This window comes from Poeciliopsis prolifica, unplaced genomic scaffold (assembly GCF_027474105.1).
Source record: "Poeciliopsis prolifica strain line A6 unplaced genomic scaffold, Auburn_PproV2 SCAFFOLD003, whole genome shotgun sequence".
NCBI classification, from domain to species: domain Eukaryota; kingdom Metazoa; phylum Chordata; class Actinopteri; order Cyprinodontiformes; family Poeciliidae; genus Poeciliopsis; species Poeciliopsis prolifica.
The window spans coordinates 3,666,087-3,684,814 of NW_026562378.1; the positions used below are offsets into that span (position 1 = coordinate 3,666,087).

General features: G+C 45.0%; 3 protein-coding genes across 6 annotated transcripts in view; 1 reads left to right on the top strand and 2 right to left on the bottom strand.

Moving 5' to 3' along the window:
• grm6b (glutamate receptor, metabotropic 6b) overlaps nucleotides 1-13,598 on the bottom strand; it is a 17,981-nt gene extending 4,383 nt beyond the window's left edge. The window contains exons 1-10 of the mRNA XM_055024922.1: nucleotides 13,118-13,598; nucleotides 9,804-10,381; nucleotides 6,185-6,401; nucleotides 3,865-4,000; nucleotides 3,643-3,797; nucleotides 3,232-3,372; nucleotides 2,867-3,067; nucleotides 2,018-2,157; nucleotides 761-1,384; nucleotides 371-682 (exon numbers count right to left, since the gene is read on the bottom strand). Coding sequence (XP_054880897.1) covers nucleotides 371-682; nucleotides 761-1,384; nucleotides 2,018-2,157; nucleotides 2,867-3,067; nucleotides 3,232-3,372; nucleotides 3,643-3,797; nucleotides 3,865-4,000; nucleotides 6,185-6,401; nucleotides 9,804-10,334 — 2,457 coding nt within the window. The 5' untranslated portion in view covers nucleotides 10,335-10,381; nucleotides 13,118-13,598. The remainder of the gene's footprint in view (nucleotides 1-370; nucleotides 683-760; nucleotides 1,385-2,017; nucleotides 2,158-2,866; nucleotides 3,068-3,231; nucleotides 3,373-3,642; nucleotides 3,798-3,864; nucleotides 4,001-6,184; nucleotides 6,402-9,803; nucleotides 10,382-13,117) is intronic.
• Nucleotides 1-18,728, top strand: part of si:dkey-245f22.3 (uncharacterized protein LOC492819 homolog) — a 351,352-nt gene that overhangs the window by 275,854 nt on the left and 56,770 nt on the right. The window lies entirely within an intron of this gene.
• Nucleotides 14,893-18,715, bottom strand: comtb (catechol-O-methyltransferase b). 4 transcript variants are annotated; one of them, XM_055025188.1, is made up of 7 exons: nucleotides 18,517-18,715; nucleotides 17,732-17,814; nucleotides 17,426-17,597; nucleotides 15,776-15,893; nucleotides 15,497-15,690; nucleotides 15,260-15,391; nucleotides 14,893-15,182 (listed from the first exon to the last, which is right to left on the bottom strand). In XM_055025188.1, exons 3-7 carry the CDS (start codon nucleotides 17,594-17,596, stop codon nucleotides 15,003-15,005), a joined length of 795 nt encoding a protein of 264 aa, XP_054881163.1. In that variant the 5' UTR covers nucleotide 17,597; nucleotides 17,732-17,814; nucleotides 18,517-18,715; the 3' UTR covers nucleotides 14,893-15,002. The 4 variants fall into 4 exon arrangements, with proteins under 4 accessions (XP_054881163.1, XP_054881175.1, XP_054881184.1 ...); XM_055025200.1 differs by lacking the exon at nucleotides 17,732-17,814; XM_055025209.1 differs by lacking the exon at nucleotides 18,517-18,715 and having other exon boundaries at nucleotides 17,732-18,363.

Here is an 18,728-nt window from a genome sequence, read left to right on the forward strand (position 1 = left end):
ATTGGAAAGATGTGAGGAGCTGAACCCTCCTGTGTTCATTGTGTTTGTGAATGCTAAGAACATGCACCGACGGTACAGTCTGAAAAGTCTGAATACAGGATAGTAAAAGTACAATCCACTGTGTAAAGTACTCCAAGTCCTCAATAAGACTAGAGGTGATGTTTATTAGTCGTCCTGGCCTAGTTTCAAATGACCCATCATTTGTTTCAATATCTTATTTCTACCACTTTAGTCACAGCAAAAATTTACACTGTGACACTTTTAAATCGAAGAAACTTCAAACTTAAAAAATGTTCCTCATTAAAAAGAATATGCCAGCTAAGTAATCGCTGCTTTCCTCAATGTCGGGGAGCAGAAAGCAGGGTTCTACCTTCTCTGTAGACTGTGCTGTTCCAAAAAAGATGGGGACGAAGGCCAGCCAGATGATGCAGGTGGTGTACATGGTGAAGCCGATGGGCTTCGCCTCGTTGAAGGTCTCTGGGACTCCTCTGCTCTTGATAGCGTACACCGTGCAGGTGATCATGAGCACAATGCTGTAGCTCAGGCAGAGTATGAGGGACAGATCGGACATGTCGCACTTCAGGATCCCACGCGCAAACTCCGGATTCGGAGGCTTTAGCTCGTCGTAGTCAATGGTAGTGTGAGGGGGAACCACGCCAAACCAAATGAACACCCCCAGTAACTACAGAGAGAGAGAAGCATTAGACTGCTGTAGGCACCGAACCGATGATGTATGCCACAAAACCATTTACTGGTTTACCTGAACCGAAATGAGGATGAAGGTGATAATCAGCTGAGAAGTGGGGCTGATGAACTTGGGAGGCGTGACCGATTTCTTGCCCTGTTCAAAGATCCGGTAGATCCGATTGGTCTTGGTGAGCATGGCGGAGTAGGTGATGCACATCCCGAGACCCAGCAGCAGCCTGCGTATGGTGCACACACCCGCACTGGGCTCTGCAATCATGAAGAAGGTGATGAGGTAGATGAGGAAGATGCCCGTCAGCAAGACGTAGCTCAGCTCTCTGCCGGATGCGCGAACGATGGGCGTGTCGTTGAAGCGGACGAAGGTGGCGATGACTCCGGTGGTGGCCAGGATTCCCAGGATGGCCAGGAAGACGGGGATGATGGCCCAGGGAGAGCTCCACTCCAACTTGATTATGGGCGTGGGCCGACAGCCTGTGCGGTTCCTCAGGGGCCGCATGTCGAAAGGACACATGTCACAGGAGAACTCGTCCAGCAGGAACTGGTAGCCGTCACAGAGCTCGCAGTGCCAGCAGCAGGGAACGCCCTTCACCATCTTCTTCCTCTCACCAGGCTCACAGGGGAAACTGCACACGGACTCTGGGATCTTGCGGTCGCCTCCTGACCACTGCATCTCCTCGAGCTGCGGCAGATTTTCAAACACACACCAGTCTTGAATAATTTTGTTTTCATATCTATACTCCATTAAAAGCTAATAAAAGCAGCTCATTACTCCAAATGTCAACAAGTTTTTTGAGGCAACCCGTCAGATTCGGTTATGCAGGTACTTCAGGTTTGTTGGACTTTAGTCACACCAGCTGATTTCTCCCACTGGAAAATATTGGGAAGGTTGAACTTGCATAATCCAAATCTTACATGACGTCTTCCATTGTGGACTGACGTCCCTCTCACTCAGACTCACATCTAATTGTTTTCTCCAACTTGTGAAGTTGGGAACTTCATATTGTAAGCACAGGTGGGACATGGCGAATTCACCTGGATATCAGCCAAGTTAGCCATAAAACAATAAATATTGCAAGTAGGTGCTATTTTGAAGCAATATGCAGGTTTTACAGAGCCAACAATCATCTTTTTAACACCTGTGAAAAAACACAAACAGAAAAAGTATTCTTTTTCTTATTTTATTTTGTCACTATTATTTTTATCTTCTCTACCAACAGATTCTCTTTGTCAAAACCAGATCCTTTTTGTTGTTGTTTTTTTTAGTCATTTTCCATTAGTTGGCACAAAAGGTCTGAATCGGGCAGATATTTACGTTAAGCCGCAGGTGGTTTGTCCACTGCCCGATGACCCTGTATCCAGGGTTGCTGACGTTGGACATTTGGTACTGGAAGATGTCGTAGCGACCCGGAGCGTCTCCGTTCTCATTGAACATCACCGCCGTACCTGCGCTGCCTGTGGTTTTGGAGGGAGACTTTTTAAGAAGCTGAACCCACACAAGACGCGTGACAGAGACATCAGGAACACACAGAGAGAGAGAGGAAATGCCCACACTCTGTTGAAGACAGTAAGACAGTATTGCTTACTTTAGTCTGCCGGAGTCATTTTGAAAGCTAAGTGCAGGACGCTTTTCAGTAGCTCCAAGCGTACAGTCTTTCAGTGCTCTCTGCTCTCTTGCCCTAACGTGATTGAATGCTCCTCTCGGGTCCCTGCAGGCGCTCTCAATCAGAAAGACTTCCATACAAGACAAGGTCGCCCGGGAAGGAGGAAAGCAGTAAATAGGATGCTTTCATAGAACACTTTTTTTCTTTTCTGTTTTTTTTTCTTCTTTTTTCATTTTTCCACACCGTGACTCCTTTTCTATGAAAGAGGAGGGAGGGATGAAAAGAGGGGAGTGTGGTGCGCACAAAAGGCCGAGGAGGCAGGCCCCCCGGAGGGGAGGGGACGCTCTTTGAGAGCGACGTGTTGTGCTCTGCAGTTTGGAGCAGAAAGCATCTCAAAGCTTTCCCATTAAATCTGGCCTTCCCTGCTGCCACTCTCCCCTTTGAATCAGGTTTTTCCTTTTTTTGCCCGCTCTAAATCTTAATTTTCTTCCAGTTTGTCCTCTTTTCTGAACGCAACACAGGAAAAGGCGGAGAAATCGGGCCGGCAGCTGAGGACTCACCGTTAAAGTTGACAGAGTGAATGTACTGGAGGAGCATCCGCCCCTCCACGGGGTCCATCTTCTCGCAGACGCCCATGGAGCCGGGACAGAGGTCCATGTGCATGCTGTGCAGTGCGTGGGCCATGGCGTACACGGCGTCGATGACAAACTGCACCTTGCCCTCCTGTTCGTACTGAGAGTCCCGGCTGATTCTTTCTTCGCCTAGCGGGAAACACGTCACACACACACACACACACACACACACACACACACACACACACACACACACACACACACACACACACACACACACAGAGAGAGAGAGAGAGCCGAGGTTACGTTTCAGACGTGTACGGCCACCGCCTTCGCCACGGCTCCAAACGCACCTGTGCATTTCCTTCTGTCGGGGTCGTATTTGATGCCGGGTCGAGTCAGTTTGCACTTGAAGTCGTCCTCCCAGAACTCGGCAAACCAGATGTTTCTTCTGTTGTTTTCGAGCGACCTCGAGGTGAAGTACTGGTCGAACCCTGGATCGAGAAGCATGTGGCACTGAGGTCAAGCTCATGGGGGCTTACAGTGAAAATCAGACGGGGGGGAATAAAGTCATAGTTTTATACAAGCAAGTTTGAATGTGATTCTGGTTTCCTTGATTTAAGTAGGACGGCGAGATCGGATCGGACCCATCAGTCAGTCATAAGCTATTTGATTGCATCATTAGTTGGCTCATCGATCACTGTAAACTGTAATATCTCTTTGGATGTGCATCCAACTGTTCCAGATGGATAAACCTCGCGTACCGTCAATCGAGGCTCTTTTCGGCAGGATGGTGACCGCTCCCTCTGCCACCTCTTCCTGATCTTCGATGGGGGAGCTCTTGGCCCCCCAGCTGTCGGACCCGACAAACAGGAAGTGGCCCGTCAGGTTGGCCTTTTTCGCAGCCTGCAACACCCGTCTGAAACACAACAAACACACAAAGAAATAACGGAGTCTCCGGCAGATTTTGCGGCAGCTCGACTCACTTGATGTCATCCTCGTTGGCAAAGATGATGACCCCGCGAGCGTTAGATGTCTCCATCAGCCTCTTGATGATTTTGTCGAACTCGCCTCGTCTGGGCTCTCTGGGGATCCTTATGGACTGAGCAATGCAGAGGCCCCCTGCAAAACAGGCAGTACAGACAATGTCGGGACTGGTTCAGAAATCCTTTATTGATTCCAAAGGGAAAAGAAACAATCTGCTGTGAAAAGTATTTTACCTTCCCACAAATTTCTTGTGTGTTTTTGAGACACATAGGGCCGTTTTGTAGCATAATCAAGTTGTTATTTAGCACCTTGTAATCGGGCCTCTATTTAAAAAAAAAAAACGCCTGCTGTTTCTGAAACTCCACCCTTAAAGAAGTCATCACAACATGGCTCCTCTATTTACCCCTTAACGATGATTTTTCCAGTGCTTCACCGAGAAGTGTCTCTTCAGCATGCACTGTTCCATCAGCTAATTGCTGATGACTAGTCTGAAGGAGCTGAGTGGGGGAGGGCTGCTCTGTGAGGCCGAAGCTCAGAAGCGTGGAAACTGCAGAGGAGGAGCTGCGTCTTGAGGGCGGAGCTAGGGCCACCCAAGCGTTTTGCCGTCAGAGATTATAGGATTTCTCAACACGCATAAAAGAGTCAAGGCAACTCTCCAGGTATGATGAAGGAATATCATCATAACGTTATGTAAGACTCAAAAAAGTTGATTTCACACAGTACTACTCCTTTCAATGGTTCAGGTCATCAAACTAATTTTGAATGTCAAATGACGAGAATCCAGCTATTAAATGATGATTTCATTTATTGGGTGGGTTGGGAGCTATCAGAACCAATGTTTTGTTTCATTCTCATTGGTTTTTGAGCAGAAATGAACGTCAACAAAAGCATCTTGTTCCACATGCTTGTTGTGTCCTCCACCAACTGCAAGCAGGACTATTTCATAGGCGGTAAGAGATCGGCTGTCAAGAAGCCTTCAGGAAGTTTTCGTCTTGCCACACTTCTGTGAAACACCAACTCTGTGAAGTGCACAACCAACAGTTGTCTAGAAAAATCAATATGTACAAACAGTTCAGCAAGGCTACATGCATGCTGTCAAATGTTGACAGGAGGTGTTCGTGGTTTAGTTGCTGATCCGGTTTAGGCATGATAAGTTCTTAGTAGTGTAGTCATGAAAGATTCAAGAATGTAGGGTCACGCAAGGGGCTCTGAGACTTCTGCTAGCACACTGCTGTTTAGCAAGTACACTGTTAAGGAGCCTAATTTGGCACGCTAGCTTTTTTGTGTAGCAGCACTAAGTACCATCAAGTGTGGCGGCAGGGAATGTACACGACTCCTTCTGGCTTTCTGGTGTAAAAACACAGCTGTTAGCTCCAGATCTGGTGTTAATGTCTGACTCGTTACGATTCCCCGACAAGAAATCATGACCGTCTGCTCAGTTTGCACCGCACACTGTTCATATTCCCATGCAAGCCATTTGGTGCAGATGTGTGAGCAGTCATGAAAAAAAAAAAGATCTTTCATCCCAGTTAAGTTATCCGTCAACGGGTAAAAAATCTAACTTTTGAGGAATAACTGCCTTTATGTAAATTGCCTGCGGCACAATCGCTGCTGTTTCTGTGACTTGGCCAAATGTTTTGGATCATTATGAATGCCGATCTGTTTGCTGCTTTATGACCACCAGGGATTTTTTTTATTATTATTTTATCTAACGTGACGTGCGGGGTGCCGGGTTAGACGGGGCGCCAGAATAATGTCGGAAAAATGATTCCTCGTCAGCCTTTTCCGAATTTACTAGCAACAGCTGTTGCTTGTGCAAATTACATGATCAATAACTGATTAAGCGCCCTTCTGCTCCCACCGCCACCATTTCATAGAAAGACGCTCCAGCCCCTTCGAGAAGGCCCCAATAATGAGTCTGCATGGACCTCAGAAAGTACACCTGACTGACCAAAAAGGATTAAAAGCAGTGCCTCAGCTCAATTAGGAATTTTTAGGATGATATTCCTGCAATAGAAAAGTGAATTCATTTTAAGCCCTTGTGCAAGTCTTTACCAGCGGTTTATTTGTCAAAATCGCTACAAACGTCAAAGTGGCAGCGTGGCCTCCGTGGTCACTGATGTATGACTCTTTTAATGGTATTGAATCAACACATTAACGGTAGACCTATGTGACCATGAGCTGCAATTGTTCATCGTTGAGTATTCAAGGATTGCCCTTTCGTATTCCAGTGGTTTAATAAGCGGGAGCGGCGCAGCTCGGTGAGTAATCCCCTCGTTGCAGAAGCAAATTTACAGGCTCCCGGGCGGCGAACCCGACCTGCTTCCCTGGATATCTGCACGAAGGCGTCCACGCCGCTCTCCCCGTAGTTGCCCTCGGAGGCCAGCGTGGAGACGTAGTTCCATCCCATGGCCTTGACGATGTCCAGCATGGCCTGGGCCTGGTAGGAGTCCGGCGGCACCACACGCGAGAAGAACTCGTAGCGGCTGTTGTCGCTCAGCTCCGGGGCGGTGGAGGCGTAGCTGATCTGGGGGATCTGAGGCACACACACGGGGACACGGGGGTCAATCTGTGAGCAGAGGGGTCAGGTCGAGTGGGAAATGCGAGCGGAGCTGATTATTAGGCCGATGCGTGAATAATGATAACACTAATAAGAAAAAGGTAAAAAAAAAAAAGAAATGACGAGGACGCACTGAGCCATGTCAGAGGATGATGCACCACTTACTCACAGAAACACAAAGTCTAAGCGAAGGCCGTCTATATTTATCCTGTCTGGATGTTGAGCATTAAAAAAAAACAAAAAAACATTTGGTCTAGATTTAACTCTTAGTGGCTGACATAGAAATTCAGATGCAACAAGCTAAAAGCATTTGTTTCTGCGTCCAAAAAAAAAAAATGGATATGGAGATTAATTTACTAGTGTGCTACTTCTTTTAATGACGCCAGTGCATGTCGGCAGCCTTAACCCTGAACCTGCTAATGCCATCCAGGGCTTCAGCGTGGCTTAACGGCGAGGCGAGGTAGACACAGGGGCTGGGGAAGGGAGAAGGAGAGAGGGGCGAGAACCATTTCACAGATTATCTGGAAGGATTATAGGGGTTTTAAGCAAATTATGTTAAGCACAGAGGGAGAGACGGCGATCAAGAGACGAGAAAAAGGTTAGCATTTCTCAGCTGTAAGCCATACAATAAATGTTGTTGGATGGAGCTCAGTGTAGCAGCTGTTTTGAAACTCCTCCCAAACTCCTAATTTCCTGCCTGATATTTCAAGCAATGGCGTTTTGTTTATGGGTGGGGTGTTTTTTTTAGCCCCCCAACCCCCACCCCCACTCCCCCCACTCCTCCTAAGCGGAAACCTCTTTTATGAAGAGTCTGCGCCAGGACCACAGAGCAGATCCAAATGTTTGCACACAAATCGCTAAAGAGCGAGACAACGCGTAATCCCCTCCAAACGAATCCCACTGAGGCATCCGCTCTAATCTGGGTGGTACAATCGATGAGCCACGTCGGTGACACAGCGAATATCTGTGTTTCCCGAGGTGCAAAATGACAGATTATGCATTTGTAATTAACTGGCATTAGAGTCGTTGATTCTTCTATAAATAAACAGTGAAACGGGTTAATTATTGCAAAGCCTTTATACTTTTGTGGCCCACATTTTAACACACGAATGTGTTTTGATCAAAGTCGGTGCATGTTAGGGTCGCTGCCCACCTCGACCAGGATCTGACCAGATCTGTGGGTTTCTGAAAACGTTTGGCGTTCGTCTACCAAGAGCATTTCCTGCCAAACATCGGCCGTGTCCCCTACCATTTTTATTTTATTTATTTTTTCCTAACAGCAGGTTTTTTTTCTTGCCGATCTTCCATAAAAGGTCAGGTTCGCAGAGTGCAGGGGCTGAAGGTCATCCCATTGATAGATTCTTAAATCTGACCTGCAGGTTTCTGCAGCTGATCCAGTTGGGCCTCTTGGCTGTTTCTTTATTCTGCTCATCCTGCCTTTAGCAGCTATTTTATAGTAGCAAACTAGTGTTAAGTGGACTTTTGTCAAGGCGGGAAACCTTGTTTGCAGTCACTGCACAAAAATGTACAATAACAGTAATAATAATAATAATAATAATAATAATAATAATAATAATAATAATAATAATAATAATAATAATAATAATAATAATGACGTTCAGGCACGTACAAAACTGCTGCTTTGGTTTTTTTGTCGGACAACTGAACATTTCCCAGAACCAGCTGATGTCGCACGGAGAGAACGAGATAAAAATGTGTTGCTGTTTAAATTTCAGTGGCATTTTGTCACGCTGCGGTGAATGAGGTCTGAGGAAACAGAGTGGTGATCAGATTTGTGAAACGTTCGACTGATATTTATCTTTTCAGCACATTTTCTCACAGCAGCTGTAGACTGACGCTCTCCTGAAAAACACCTCTGGATTCACACCGAGATTAAATTCAGTTCAGTATGCAGCTTATGAAGCCAGTTACCCTGGATTTTATTTAAGGGTATTATATTAAAGGGGACTGAGAACATAAAAGTTCACTGATCTTTCATTTTGTGCTACAGTGCTGCACCGTAACAGGATCCAGCAGTGAGTGAAAGAGGCAGGGCAGCATCAATACGGAGGGAGAAAGGCGCCGGAAGAGCTAATCACAGGTGAGTGGACGCAGCTGAGGAAGGGAGCAGGCAGAGGCACATGAGGACATGAGAAACAGCTGGGGAGGCGAGTCAAAGCAATTCTGAAACTAAAAAAAAAACATTCAACGTTAAACTAATTGAAGCAGAAATGATGAGGATGAATAAACTGATATAAAGGAATAAACCAAAAATCGTGAGATCTGAGCAAACACACAATCAGAAGAGGAAGAGAAACGAAAACCATTTGACCTTTCAGTCAGATGTTGGGTTTTATGACTAAAACAACAACAACCAAAACAAACCTGGCGCTAAACTGGTGAGCTGAACCAAAACCAAGAGACGGAGACTATAGGAAATAAGCGCAGCTGGAAAAGAGCTGGTCATCAGTCAACCCATTAAATCTGAAGATAAACTGAAAACTTGGAAAACGACCCAACAATTGTTGCTTCAGAGTGTTTATAAAGTGGAAAACTTTTTCAATGTTTCATTCATTTATTTATTTATTCTTATTTTTTTGCTTTGCTAAGATATTCAGAAATACCAACTAAAACTTCCACTTCATTTCTGTCACAAACTCTGGACCCGTCTGCAGTATCGACATGTCACTCCTGACTCACTGGACTTTCAGAACCAGCACCAGGTTACAAAAGGTGTTTTTTTGGAAGTTGTGTGTTTTTTTGAGTGAATTAGGATTATTTTGCACCGCTGAATCCTGAAGTGACATTGCTCTTTCTCTATCAGGTCTTATTCTTATTTGATTAAGAGAAATCTGATCTCCTGACTAAATTTGTGACTTTATCAGTTCATTTCAGTTAATATTTCTCATCCAAAAGAAGTTTTAGGGGAACAAAATGGTTTTTCTAACTGAGTGTATTAATTAAATATTACAAACTTAGATTTCTGTAAATTGAATGATAAACATTAATAAAGGAATTTACATATAAACTCAGCATTTCGTCTTCATTGTGTGAAATTCTCCGTCTCCTTTCTGTCCTGATAGTCTCTCCTCCTGCTCTCCTCACTGATCCAGATTCTCAGGATCCATGTGTGAAAACAAGTCATGCATTTGGTGCTGGTGTTGCTCCATAGTTCAGGAAGTTGACCTGATTGAGCAAAACCAGCGTGACTTTTGGATTCAGCTCATCAAAATGACCCTGAAACGGTTGAAAAACCCCAGACATTTGTTGCAGCTGTTGACCAGTGCGGTTTATCGCCTCCATCTTTGCGGGTCAGAAGGAGGACACTCAGGCCACTCAGCCGTTTGCCTTCATCAGCAAAAGGAAGTAAAACCTCACCGCAAACAGTCGGAGCACGTTGGCCACCATGATGGACACGGAGCTGCCCGACGCTCCGATCACTCCCACCACCCTCTCTGGTTTGGGGATGATGGGGGGCTCCCCGTTGGAGCAGCGGACCCCCGAGTTGTCCTTCTGGATGAGGGCCTGTACGAAGGTGAGCGACTGCTCCAGGGCGTAGGTGTCCCTGGAGCAGGTGTCGAGGATGCGGGCCCCCAGGGTGATGTTAGGCAGCAGGTCAGGGTCGCTGTTGATCTGGTCCAAGGCGTACAGCATGGCTTCCAGCCGATGGATCCCCTTCTCCCTCTTGATCTCGCCGCAGGGCACGCCGGCGGGCCCCCGGGAGTGCACCGGGAAGAGCCCGCCCAGGGTGATGTCGCCCTCGATTTTGAGGCTGGACTGGGGTTGGGTGCCCAGCGAGAGGGGGCTGAAGCCCGCCAGCAGGAGCCAAAGCGCACGAAGCCATGGACGGGACGCAAACAGCAAAGTAGAACCGCAGAGGAGACAGGATGGACGGGCCTCTGGCGTCATGATGATGTCCAGCAGAGGTACTGGCAGCACCGGGCCACTCCGTCTACCTGTGGCACCCCGGGGGGCAGAAAGCAGGAGCAGTCAGGGCAATGAATGTCGTGTTTTATGTCTCTCTGTTCTATAATATTCTTCTGTTTTCAGACAACATGATATACAGAAAAACTTGTATGATATTCTTTTGTGTGACGTTTTAATGTTTTCTGAAGGAATCGTCGTTGAAAATGAGAATTTGTTCTCAATCGACTTACCTGGTTAAATAAAACTTCAGTTTTTTTTTATTATTCTTTCTTGACCTCATAGATCTACAGCTCTGGACAAAAACAAAATTAAGACCACTTAAAATGATCAGTTTCTCTGATTTTACTCTTTGTAGGTAAATGTTTGACTAACATTGTTCTTTTATCCTATGAACTACTGACAACACGTCTCTGAAATTCCTAGCAAAAGTCTAGTATTTATTTGTAGGCAGTGAGAAACAAGCAGCGCTCCCAGTCCTCCGATAACACAAAGAAAACGAGTTCATGTTCATTTAGAAACAACAACACTAATGTTTTAACTCACAAATCAACATTTGGTGGAATAAGCAGGAGGTTTTCTGAGGTCTCTTCATTTTTTTCCACTGCTGAACATCGAGTCAGGGATCCTCATCCTCCTTCACGTTTTCCACACTTACACCAACTTTCCATGGGTTTTACACGACACACAAAACAGGACTGGTGTATCAATTTGATGTTTTGCAAATAAAAACCGGAGCAGACTTTACACACTAGACACTTGACCTTTTGCCCTTTGTTTTGTTTTGCGCAGCAACAGCAAAAAAAAAAAAAAAAAAAAAAAAAAAAGGCTCAGTCAGATTGCATGAAGAGCATCGATTGTCAAGTTTTGCCACCGACTCTCGGTCTGGAATTTGACTAGGCCGGTCCAACACGTGGCTGCATTTCAATCTAAAGTGTTGCGTTGCGGCGCCTTCTGCATCTTTAGGGTCGTAGGACGGAGAGTTCAGGTTCACAGGAAACGTGATGCGATCGTGACCTTAATAATCAGTCGGCTTTTTTCCTTTCTTTTCTTTTTGTTTCAATAAACGTAAGCTGAGCAATTTGTCGAAGAAGAGATGTAAACAAGATGGTGACTAAAGCGTCACTCTGATTTTTGCAGCCAGGACTCAAACGTTAGTCAGCACAGAGAGAAAGAAGGACGGATGCAGGAAGAAACGCGCAGCTTTCAGAAAGCTCTTCCCACGGCGAGTCGAGCAAACGTCCGCATTTCAGGCAGGCGGCGACGTAAAGAAAGCAAAACTGAGAAACCTCTGAAGCTGATCCAGGGTTTTGAGTTCTGGATCGCACCTCGACTTCACTCTGATGCTGCCAGGAAGAGAGAAGTCAAAAGACGGTCGAAAGCCAGGAGAATTTCAGGCTTTAATCGTTGCACAAATTGCAAGAAAATGTTCAATTTTCGGAGAAAAAAAAACTTGAAATATCACCGTTGACATATTTCAGCTACAGAAACAGAGCACTGTCACTGCTGAATTTGGGTCACGTGTCAAACTCGAGGCCCACGGGCCAAATCCGGCCCGCCGCAGCTTTTTAAGTGGCCTTCTAGATTCTAGACTAAACACTGAGTTTGCTTAAATTTTCTGTTTCAAGTCAAATCGATGCAGTTTTTATGTATTTGCTGCCAAATTATATCAATCAGTCCCTTCAGCTTCTTGAGAATTATCAAGGAAATCAACAGATTAGCACATTTTTCTAATGTGCAACGATGTTCAAAAATGTTCTTACTTGTACTAAATAGCTGCCTCAGCCTTAATTAATGTCAGATCACAATGCTCTATAGAGCCAGTAATAAAAAGTCAAACTCACCATCATCAATAAGCGCCAATATCTGCAAATATTTCCAAATTAGTACCACAAACACTTTGATTTTTATTGCACAAAAACACAAAAATAATCACAAAATTCTGGAGGAATTGAATCGATGTTCAATAATATTTACTTTCAAGAATTAATTGATATTTTAACAGTTGGTGAACGGGTTTCATCAATGCATTCTGCCACAACCGGCCCTTTAAGAGCATTGATTTGGCTCAAAACAACAACAAAATGACTTTGACGGCCCTGATCCAGCTGCTTGCAGTCGTATTGTTTCAGGAAGTAGTGTTTGGTTGGGGTTTTTTTTCTCTGTTTTTGCTTCACTGTGCAACTTAAACAAAACTCAGAAAGGAGGCCACAACAAGTAAAGATGGGGGAAAAAAAAGCAAAAAAAAGAACCAGAGGATGAGGAGTTTTGTAAACAACCCACAGGATGACACGGAGTGAAAGCTGGAAGCTTTTACGGTGAAGGGCTTAGAGCCGATGATGGAAAACATTATAAATTTTGCAAAACCAGAAAACATCGCAAAAAACTGACGGGGCAAACCACCAACCAGGTCGACTGTATCTGCATGAGAGGAGCAAGAAAGAGAGAGACACATCCACAGCTGCCTGGACTTTTTCACTTGATATTTTTCACTCCAAGGACATTTGAAGTCATTTAATCTGTCCAGATTTAACTTCTAACAAAGCTAGTTTTTTTTAATTTATATTTTTGCATGATTTTTTTTTATATTTAATACTGCTTTTACCACCCAGAGTCCAATAGATGACATTTATAATTTAAATTTAATAGATTGAAATCAGTTTAAAATGATGGAGTAAGTGAGACAAATTACTTTTTCTCTTTTTTCTTTTTTTTTAAAAAAACTACCCCCTCACAAACAACTTGTATGAAGTAAAGCCATCACTCGCCTGCCCATTCTTCATGGATCGCTCTTCATTCATTCATCCATCCATCCATCGCAGGAGATTGTCCAGACGGGCCTCTGACCTCGGTCCAGATTCAACGGACCGCGCGTCAAACCCGAGGCTCTGTCATCTCAGACTGCCTGCTCTGCACGATTAAAAAAGAAAAAAAAAAACTAAACACAAAACAAGTTAGAAGATATTTGAAGAAAAAAAACAAAAAGACTGATGTCATATTTTACAAAAGGCTAAATGAAGAAGAGGCCATCGAGGGTTTTGGAGCAGAGGGAAGAGCAACATTACGGCATGAGAATCTTCCCTAAATCCCTTAAAAGCTCTCCTCCCGTTCTGCCGTCCTTTTTTCAGCCGTGCGCGTCTCTGACCGGAGCAGTCACTCCTCCCTGCCTCTCTCTCTCTGTCTCTCTCAGAGCACTAATGGCCTCAGATTGGGATTATCATGCAGCCGTCTGTGAAGGAAGCACTAGGTGGACAAGCTCACTTTTCTCTCTCTCTCTCATGCAGCTGCAGCAAAAAAAAAACCTCCTCCCACTCCATCACTTTTAGAGATTAGATGAGCAGCAATTTGCTCTCTCTCTTGTTCTCCCTCTCTTTCACAAACACACACACATGCACACGCACACACACACACCACATCCACTCACTATCACCACCCCGTCAACACACACACCCACACACACAGTGGCAGAGAATATTAGAGCACAGAACAGGTTTGTGTGCTGCAGAACATAGCTAGATTAGGTTTCTGATTGATTTGAGTCGATGCTCTGGAAACAAACAAAAAAAGCAGCTCCCAGATCAGTTCGCAGCTCATCTGTCAATTAGGAGCTCAGATAAAGGATCGCCGCCGCAGCACTGGACAGATACACAACTTACAGGATCAAGTGTTCAGGCTCGTAAAAATGTTCGTACCCAGTTGATTTTTCTTTTCTTTTCTTTACATTTTGACAAGTTACAGTAAGAAAAGTCTATATGTTTCACTGACCCGGAGCCGGATCCGACAAGGGGAGCGTCAATTTTGCTGCCCTACCCAAACAAACAAATAAACATACAAACAAACAAAAAGCGTTTTACTCATCCAAACTGCAGTACATTAACAGATAGACACACATCCCGTGTGAGATGGCTACACGTCCCAAAAACATGTATCTGAACTTCAGAATTTTTGAATATTTGAGTCCAGATTGGCATTTTTTTTTTACAATATTAAAACTTCTTTTATGTAAGGTACATAAATCAGCCCCTCCACCCCCGAAGAAAAGTAAAACTTGGTGCCCTGGGCTACTGCCCTATCGGCCCAGGAGACGCCAAGGCTCCATGCAGCGTGAAATAAATGAGGAAGATAAATAGACGCTTTTTAAAATTGTTTTCAAACAGGATTTTTGAAATGTTTGACAATTCAGAGAATTCACATCAAATTGCTCTGAATTAATTTTAAGCAGATTTGATGAAAGAGAAAAAGAAATCCCCCACCAGCCGCGCAACATGATGCTGCCCCCTCCAGGTGAAAAACTAACATCAGTTCTCTGCTGATGAAGTATTTTGCATATTGACACAAAAAAAATATATCTCCATTTTGCCATTTTCTAAGGCAACGTCTTTCTTCTTTCCCAAATGGCTTGTGGAAAAAAAAAAAGATTGTTCTGTCATGTTGAAACAAAAATCCCAACAAACTTCTGATGAAAACTGCAATGAAGACACGACAAGATGTGAAAACGTCAAGGCATTTTGAGCAATAGTGTAAAGAAGAACGCAACGTCACGTTTGTATTTCATGTTACTTTTATTTTCAAGTCCACATCTTCATTACATTAGAAAAAGAGACAAATCTGGATGATTCTGAAATGTGTGCCTGAGGCTCTTTTGTTGAAGATCTACCCTAAGAAAACGGATTTCTCCAAACCGTCTTCCACCTTGGTGTACTCCAGGTGAGATCCGAAGTACTGGCTTCTGTACCGGGGGCTGTTGCGGATGTACTCCAGGTAGTCGGGCGTTCCGGGGCAGATGACGTTGTCTGCCAACAGGACGCTGCCTTTCCTGAGGAGGCTGCACTCCTGTTTTCGAAACAGAACCTGTGTCATGGCAGAAGGAGCAGGGAACAGTTCGATCCAGTGTGTCACAACAAACGCACCTCCATCAGCTTGGTGTCGGGAAGGTAGCGGTCTTTCCAGTGATCCAAGAAAACCAAATCAAACGTTTCTATCCCAAACTTCTCCTTCATTCTGGGGATCCAGTCACCAGATGCTCCTTCCACTAACTGGATCTAGAGAGAAGAAAACACTCAGCTATGTCACCCAGAAGTGGATATTTCCCCGCCCCTCTTCTGCCCTCAGGTTCTAGTAGTTCGCTTCAGACGTCGGGCTTTCACCTTGTCTCCCAGTCCTGCCCAAGCGATCACCTGGCGAGCGACGGCGGCGTTGTGCGGGTTGAATTCCAGGGTGATGAGCTTGGCGTGAGGCGGCAGCAGGCTGGCGATGCGCACGGTGGAGTAGCCGCAGTAGGTTCCCAGCTCCAGCACCGTCGCCGGGTTCACTTCGGTCACCACGGAGTCCAGGATGCACCCTGGGGGTCGAAGGGCAAATGGAAACGTATCGGAAAAGAACAGAGTTATGAACTTTAAGAAAATAAATAAAAAAAAAGCCGCCACCTTTCTCATCTCCCACATTCATGGCCCATTCCTTCTGTCTGCAGAACTGATCGATGGCCTTCACCACGCTGCGAGGGTCCCCTCTAGTGGCGTTCTTCTGCACTGCAGCCAACATCCGCTGCAGGGAGCAAAGAAAAAGCAAAGAGAAAAAGAAACAGGATCACTTTCAGTTCTGTCAATAACCTCCCAGAAAGTAAAGAACAAACTATTTTGTCATTTTTCATCACATTTAATTAACCTTTTCTTATTTGCAAATGCAGCTATAATACAAACGACAATTTGAAACTGAGCCCAGGAGCAACGTGTGCAATATGTCAAGCAACTGGTTGCCACATCACCTAGTCTAATCCATACCAGTTTCTAAGAAGTAGGAACGCTTAAAAAACAAACAAACAAACAAGAAAATTATATTACATTGAAAATAATTGCCAATCTATTCCGCAGTGTTTCAGTGTCTTGTCCAGATGACACGAGTCATCTGTTTTTGTCGGTTTGTGCTTGTGTGAAATTAAACTCGGACTTTTTTAAAAGATAAGAGCACATTTATTTCATCACTGAATTTTTCTTCGTCTTCAAATTTTATTTAACCGGGAAAAAAAAACAACTCATGAAGATCAAAGATCTCTGACACAAAAATGTAAAAAAGCTTTTACAAGATAATCAGTGACTATAAAGGTAAAATCACAGCAACATGTTTTTTTGTTTTGTTTTGTTTTTTTCTGGTTAAATAAATGTTGAAGAAGAAACAGATATCATGACAACAAATTTCTCTGGTTTTTCTGCATTTGATTCAAATCGTTTCAAAATCAGCCGTCTTTCTTTCACGTTTCACGTCTCTGATGCCAAGTTGTGAGTCTTAAGAAGGCTCAGACGACGAATCTGCTGAGGTCGGCGGATCTCCGCAGTTGTGCTGAGCGCAAGAATTGTTTTCTTAGCCGACAGGAGGGAGTCCCAGCATGCATCTGTCCTGCTGCGGCTCAACCCCCTTAACGGTACGGATCATGTCACCACGACGGGCTGGAAAGAGCTTTTAGCTTCCCCCGCATCGTTTCCAACAAGTTCCCTCTCGACTACGAGAAAGCCAACCCAAACGAAGAGGCAGCGATCATTTTGCAGCATCCAAAAGGCCAACATCAATTGCATGCATCATGCTGCCATTGCGATCTGTGGTGTGCCTCGAAAAAGCACATCCTGTTGTTTTAAAACTTAAACGACTTTAAAGAAATGTGACTTTGGAGTTTAACGCCTTGTAACTGGAGCTCTGTCTCTTTAAGAAGCTCCTGCTCTTTCTGCAACTCTGTGAACGTTTGGTGAACGTTCGTCGGAGCACTGCACCGAGAAACACTTCGCATAATGAGCTCAGCGAATACACAGTTCCACCACCTGGGTGCTTGTTGCTGCTGCTGCTAGTCTGAAGGAGCACGAGTCACAGAGAAGCTCGGGAACGCTCGGGTTCCCTGCAAGAGTTTCAACGAACCCGAGAGGAACAGGAGATCGGAGGATTTCTCAAACACGCATGAAAGACTGAAAGAAACACTCCAGGTACGTCTTTGACGGGGGAATGACATTGTAACGCGATGTGAAGCTCATAAAAGTCACATCTACATATCCACGTTTGTCGTGTCCGGCGAGCGTTCGGCAAAGGCTCACCTGAGGACGCGTGGTCTGGGTCAGCGCGTTCAGCAGTCCCTCCACGATGGTGTCGTGCCAAATGAGCGCCAGCCCCGCGTGGTGCTGCACGACAGCAGGGATCACCCATCTGTAGAGCGCGTAGAGCAGAGCGGCACCGCCGGCGCAGCCGTACAGGAGAGTCAGCCACATCCTCCGAGAAAGAAAAGAAAGAAAACTGTGCTGTTACTGTGTGCAGCGCTGCAATGTTGAGAGAGATGGTGACAAATGGAGAGAGAGCAGGAAAATCTGCGAGAGGAAAGATCAAGGGACTCCGGTGTCTCCTACCTGTCCCTTTGTGTTTAGATAATGATATGGGTGTTTACTATGCAGGGTGCAATACAGGAGCTGCTCTTGCTGCCACATCCAATCTGAACGAACACACACACACATACACACACAATACATATATATCACTGTGAAGAATGCACCTAAAATAAACTGCAATATTGTGAAACAACCAGCTGCTTTCCCACTTAGAAGCTGTTTATCTGCAGCCTGTGTGCAGATGAAGCAGGGAGGGAAAAGAAGAAATAGAGCGAAGAAGAGCACAGTTTGAATCTTAAACAGAACTCATTCTCTGGAAAAGCAGTGAGGAGAGCAGCAGAGAGAGAGAGAGAAAAATAGGACTACCTTGGAGTAATAATGCAGCTGTGAAAGCTCTGTTGTGGCTGAGCTAATCCCTTTTGATTTAGAGTTTGAGTCGCATGGCAACTGGCTGGAGGTTAAGAGCGAAGGCACAAAACTGAGACTTTGACCTTTTGCTCAGGCTTTCTCCTCAACGTACTAAAATGCCGAACAAAAAAGATGATTTTCCTAGTCATCCCTAGGAATGACTAGGAACCAATTGTTCCTTTTTGACAATCAACCTTGTTGCAATGCTTAAATTATAGCTGCAGTAATAAAAAAAAAAAACAAGAACACACACACACACGAAGACAGCAAACCTGTTTGACCACACTTCCTACTGGCAAGAGATTAAAAATGAAGTTAATCTTCAACAAATGAACACATTTCTAAGTGCAGGAGGCAGGAATCCAGCCTTCCTCACAATCCAACACGAGATACTTTACCCCCCCTGTGATCAGGTGGAGTTCCTCCGTCCTCGCTGCTCCAGGAAAATGTGTTTTGAAAGCGGGACATATGCCTGAGTTTACATGACGCTAACTCCTCCCTCCCTCCCTCCCTCCTCCTTCTCAGCTCATGCGAGGAATGTGCAGCCTGCTGGAAACCGCTGCGCTCCGCAGGCGCACAAAACAAGAAGCGTCTGTCTGTCGCAGCTTTT

Coding starts and splice junctions, on each gene's coding strand:
- comtb (XM_055025200.1), bottom strand. CDS start 17,596: ATGTGGCTGACTCTCCTGTACGGCTGCGCCGGCGGTGCCGCTCTGCTC. Junction 15,894..17,425: donor CCCAGACCACGCGTCCTCAG/GTGAGCCTTTGC, acceptor TGCTCCCTGCAG/CGGATGTTGGCTGCAGTGCA. Junction 15,691..15,775: donor GAATGTGGGAGATGAGAAAG/GTGGCGGCTTTT, acceptor TTCGACCCCCAG/GGTGCATCCTGGACTCCGTG.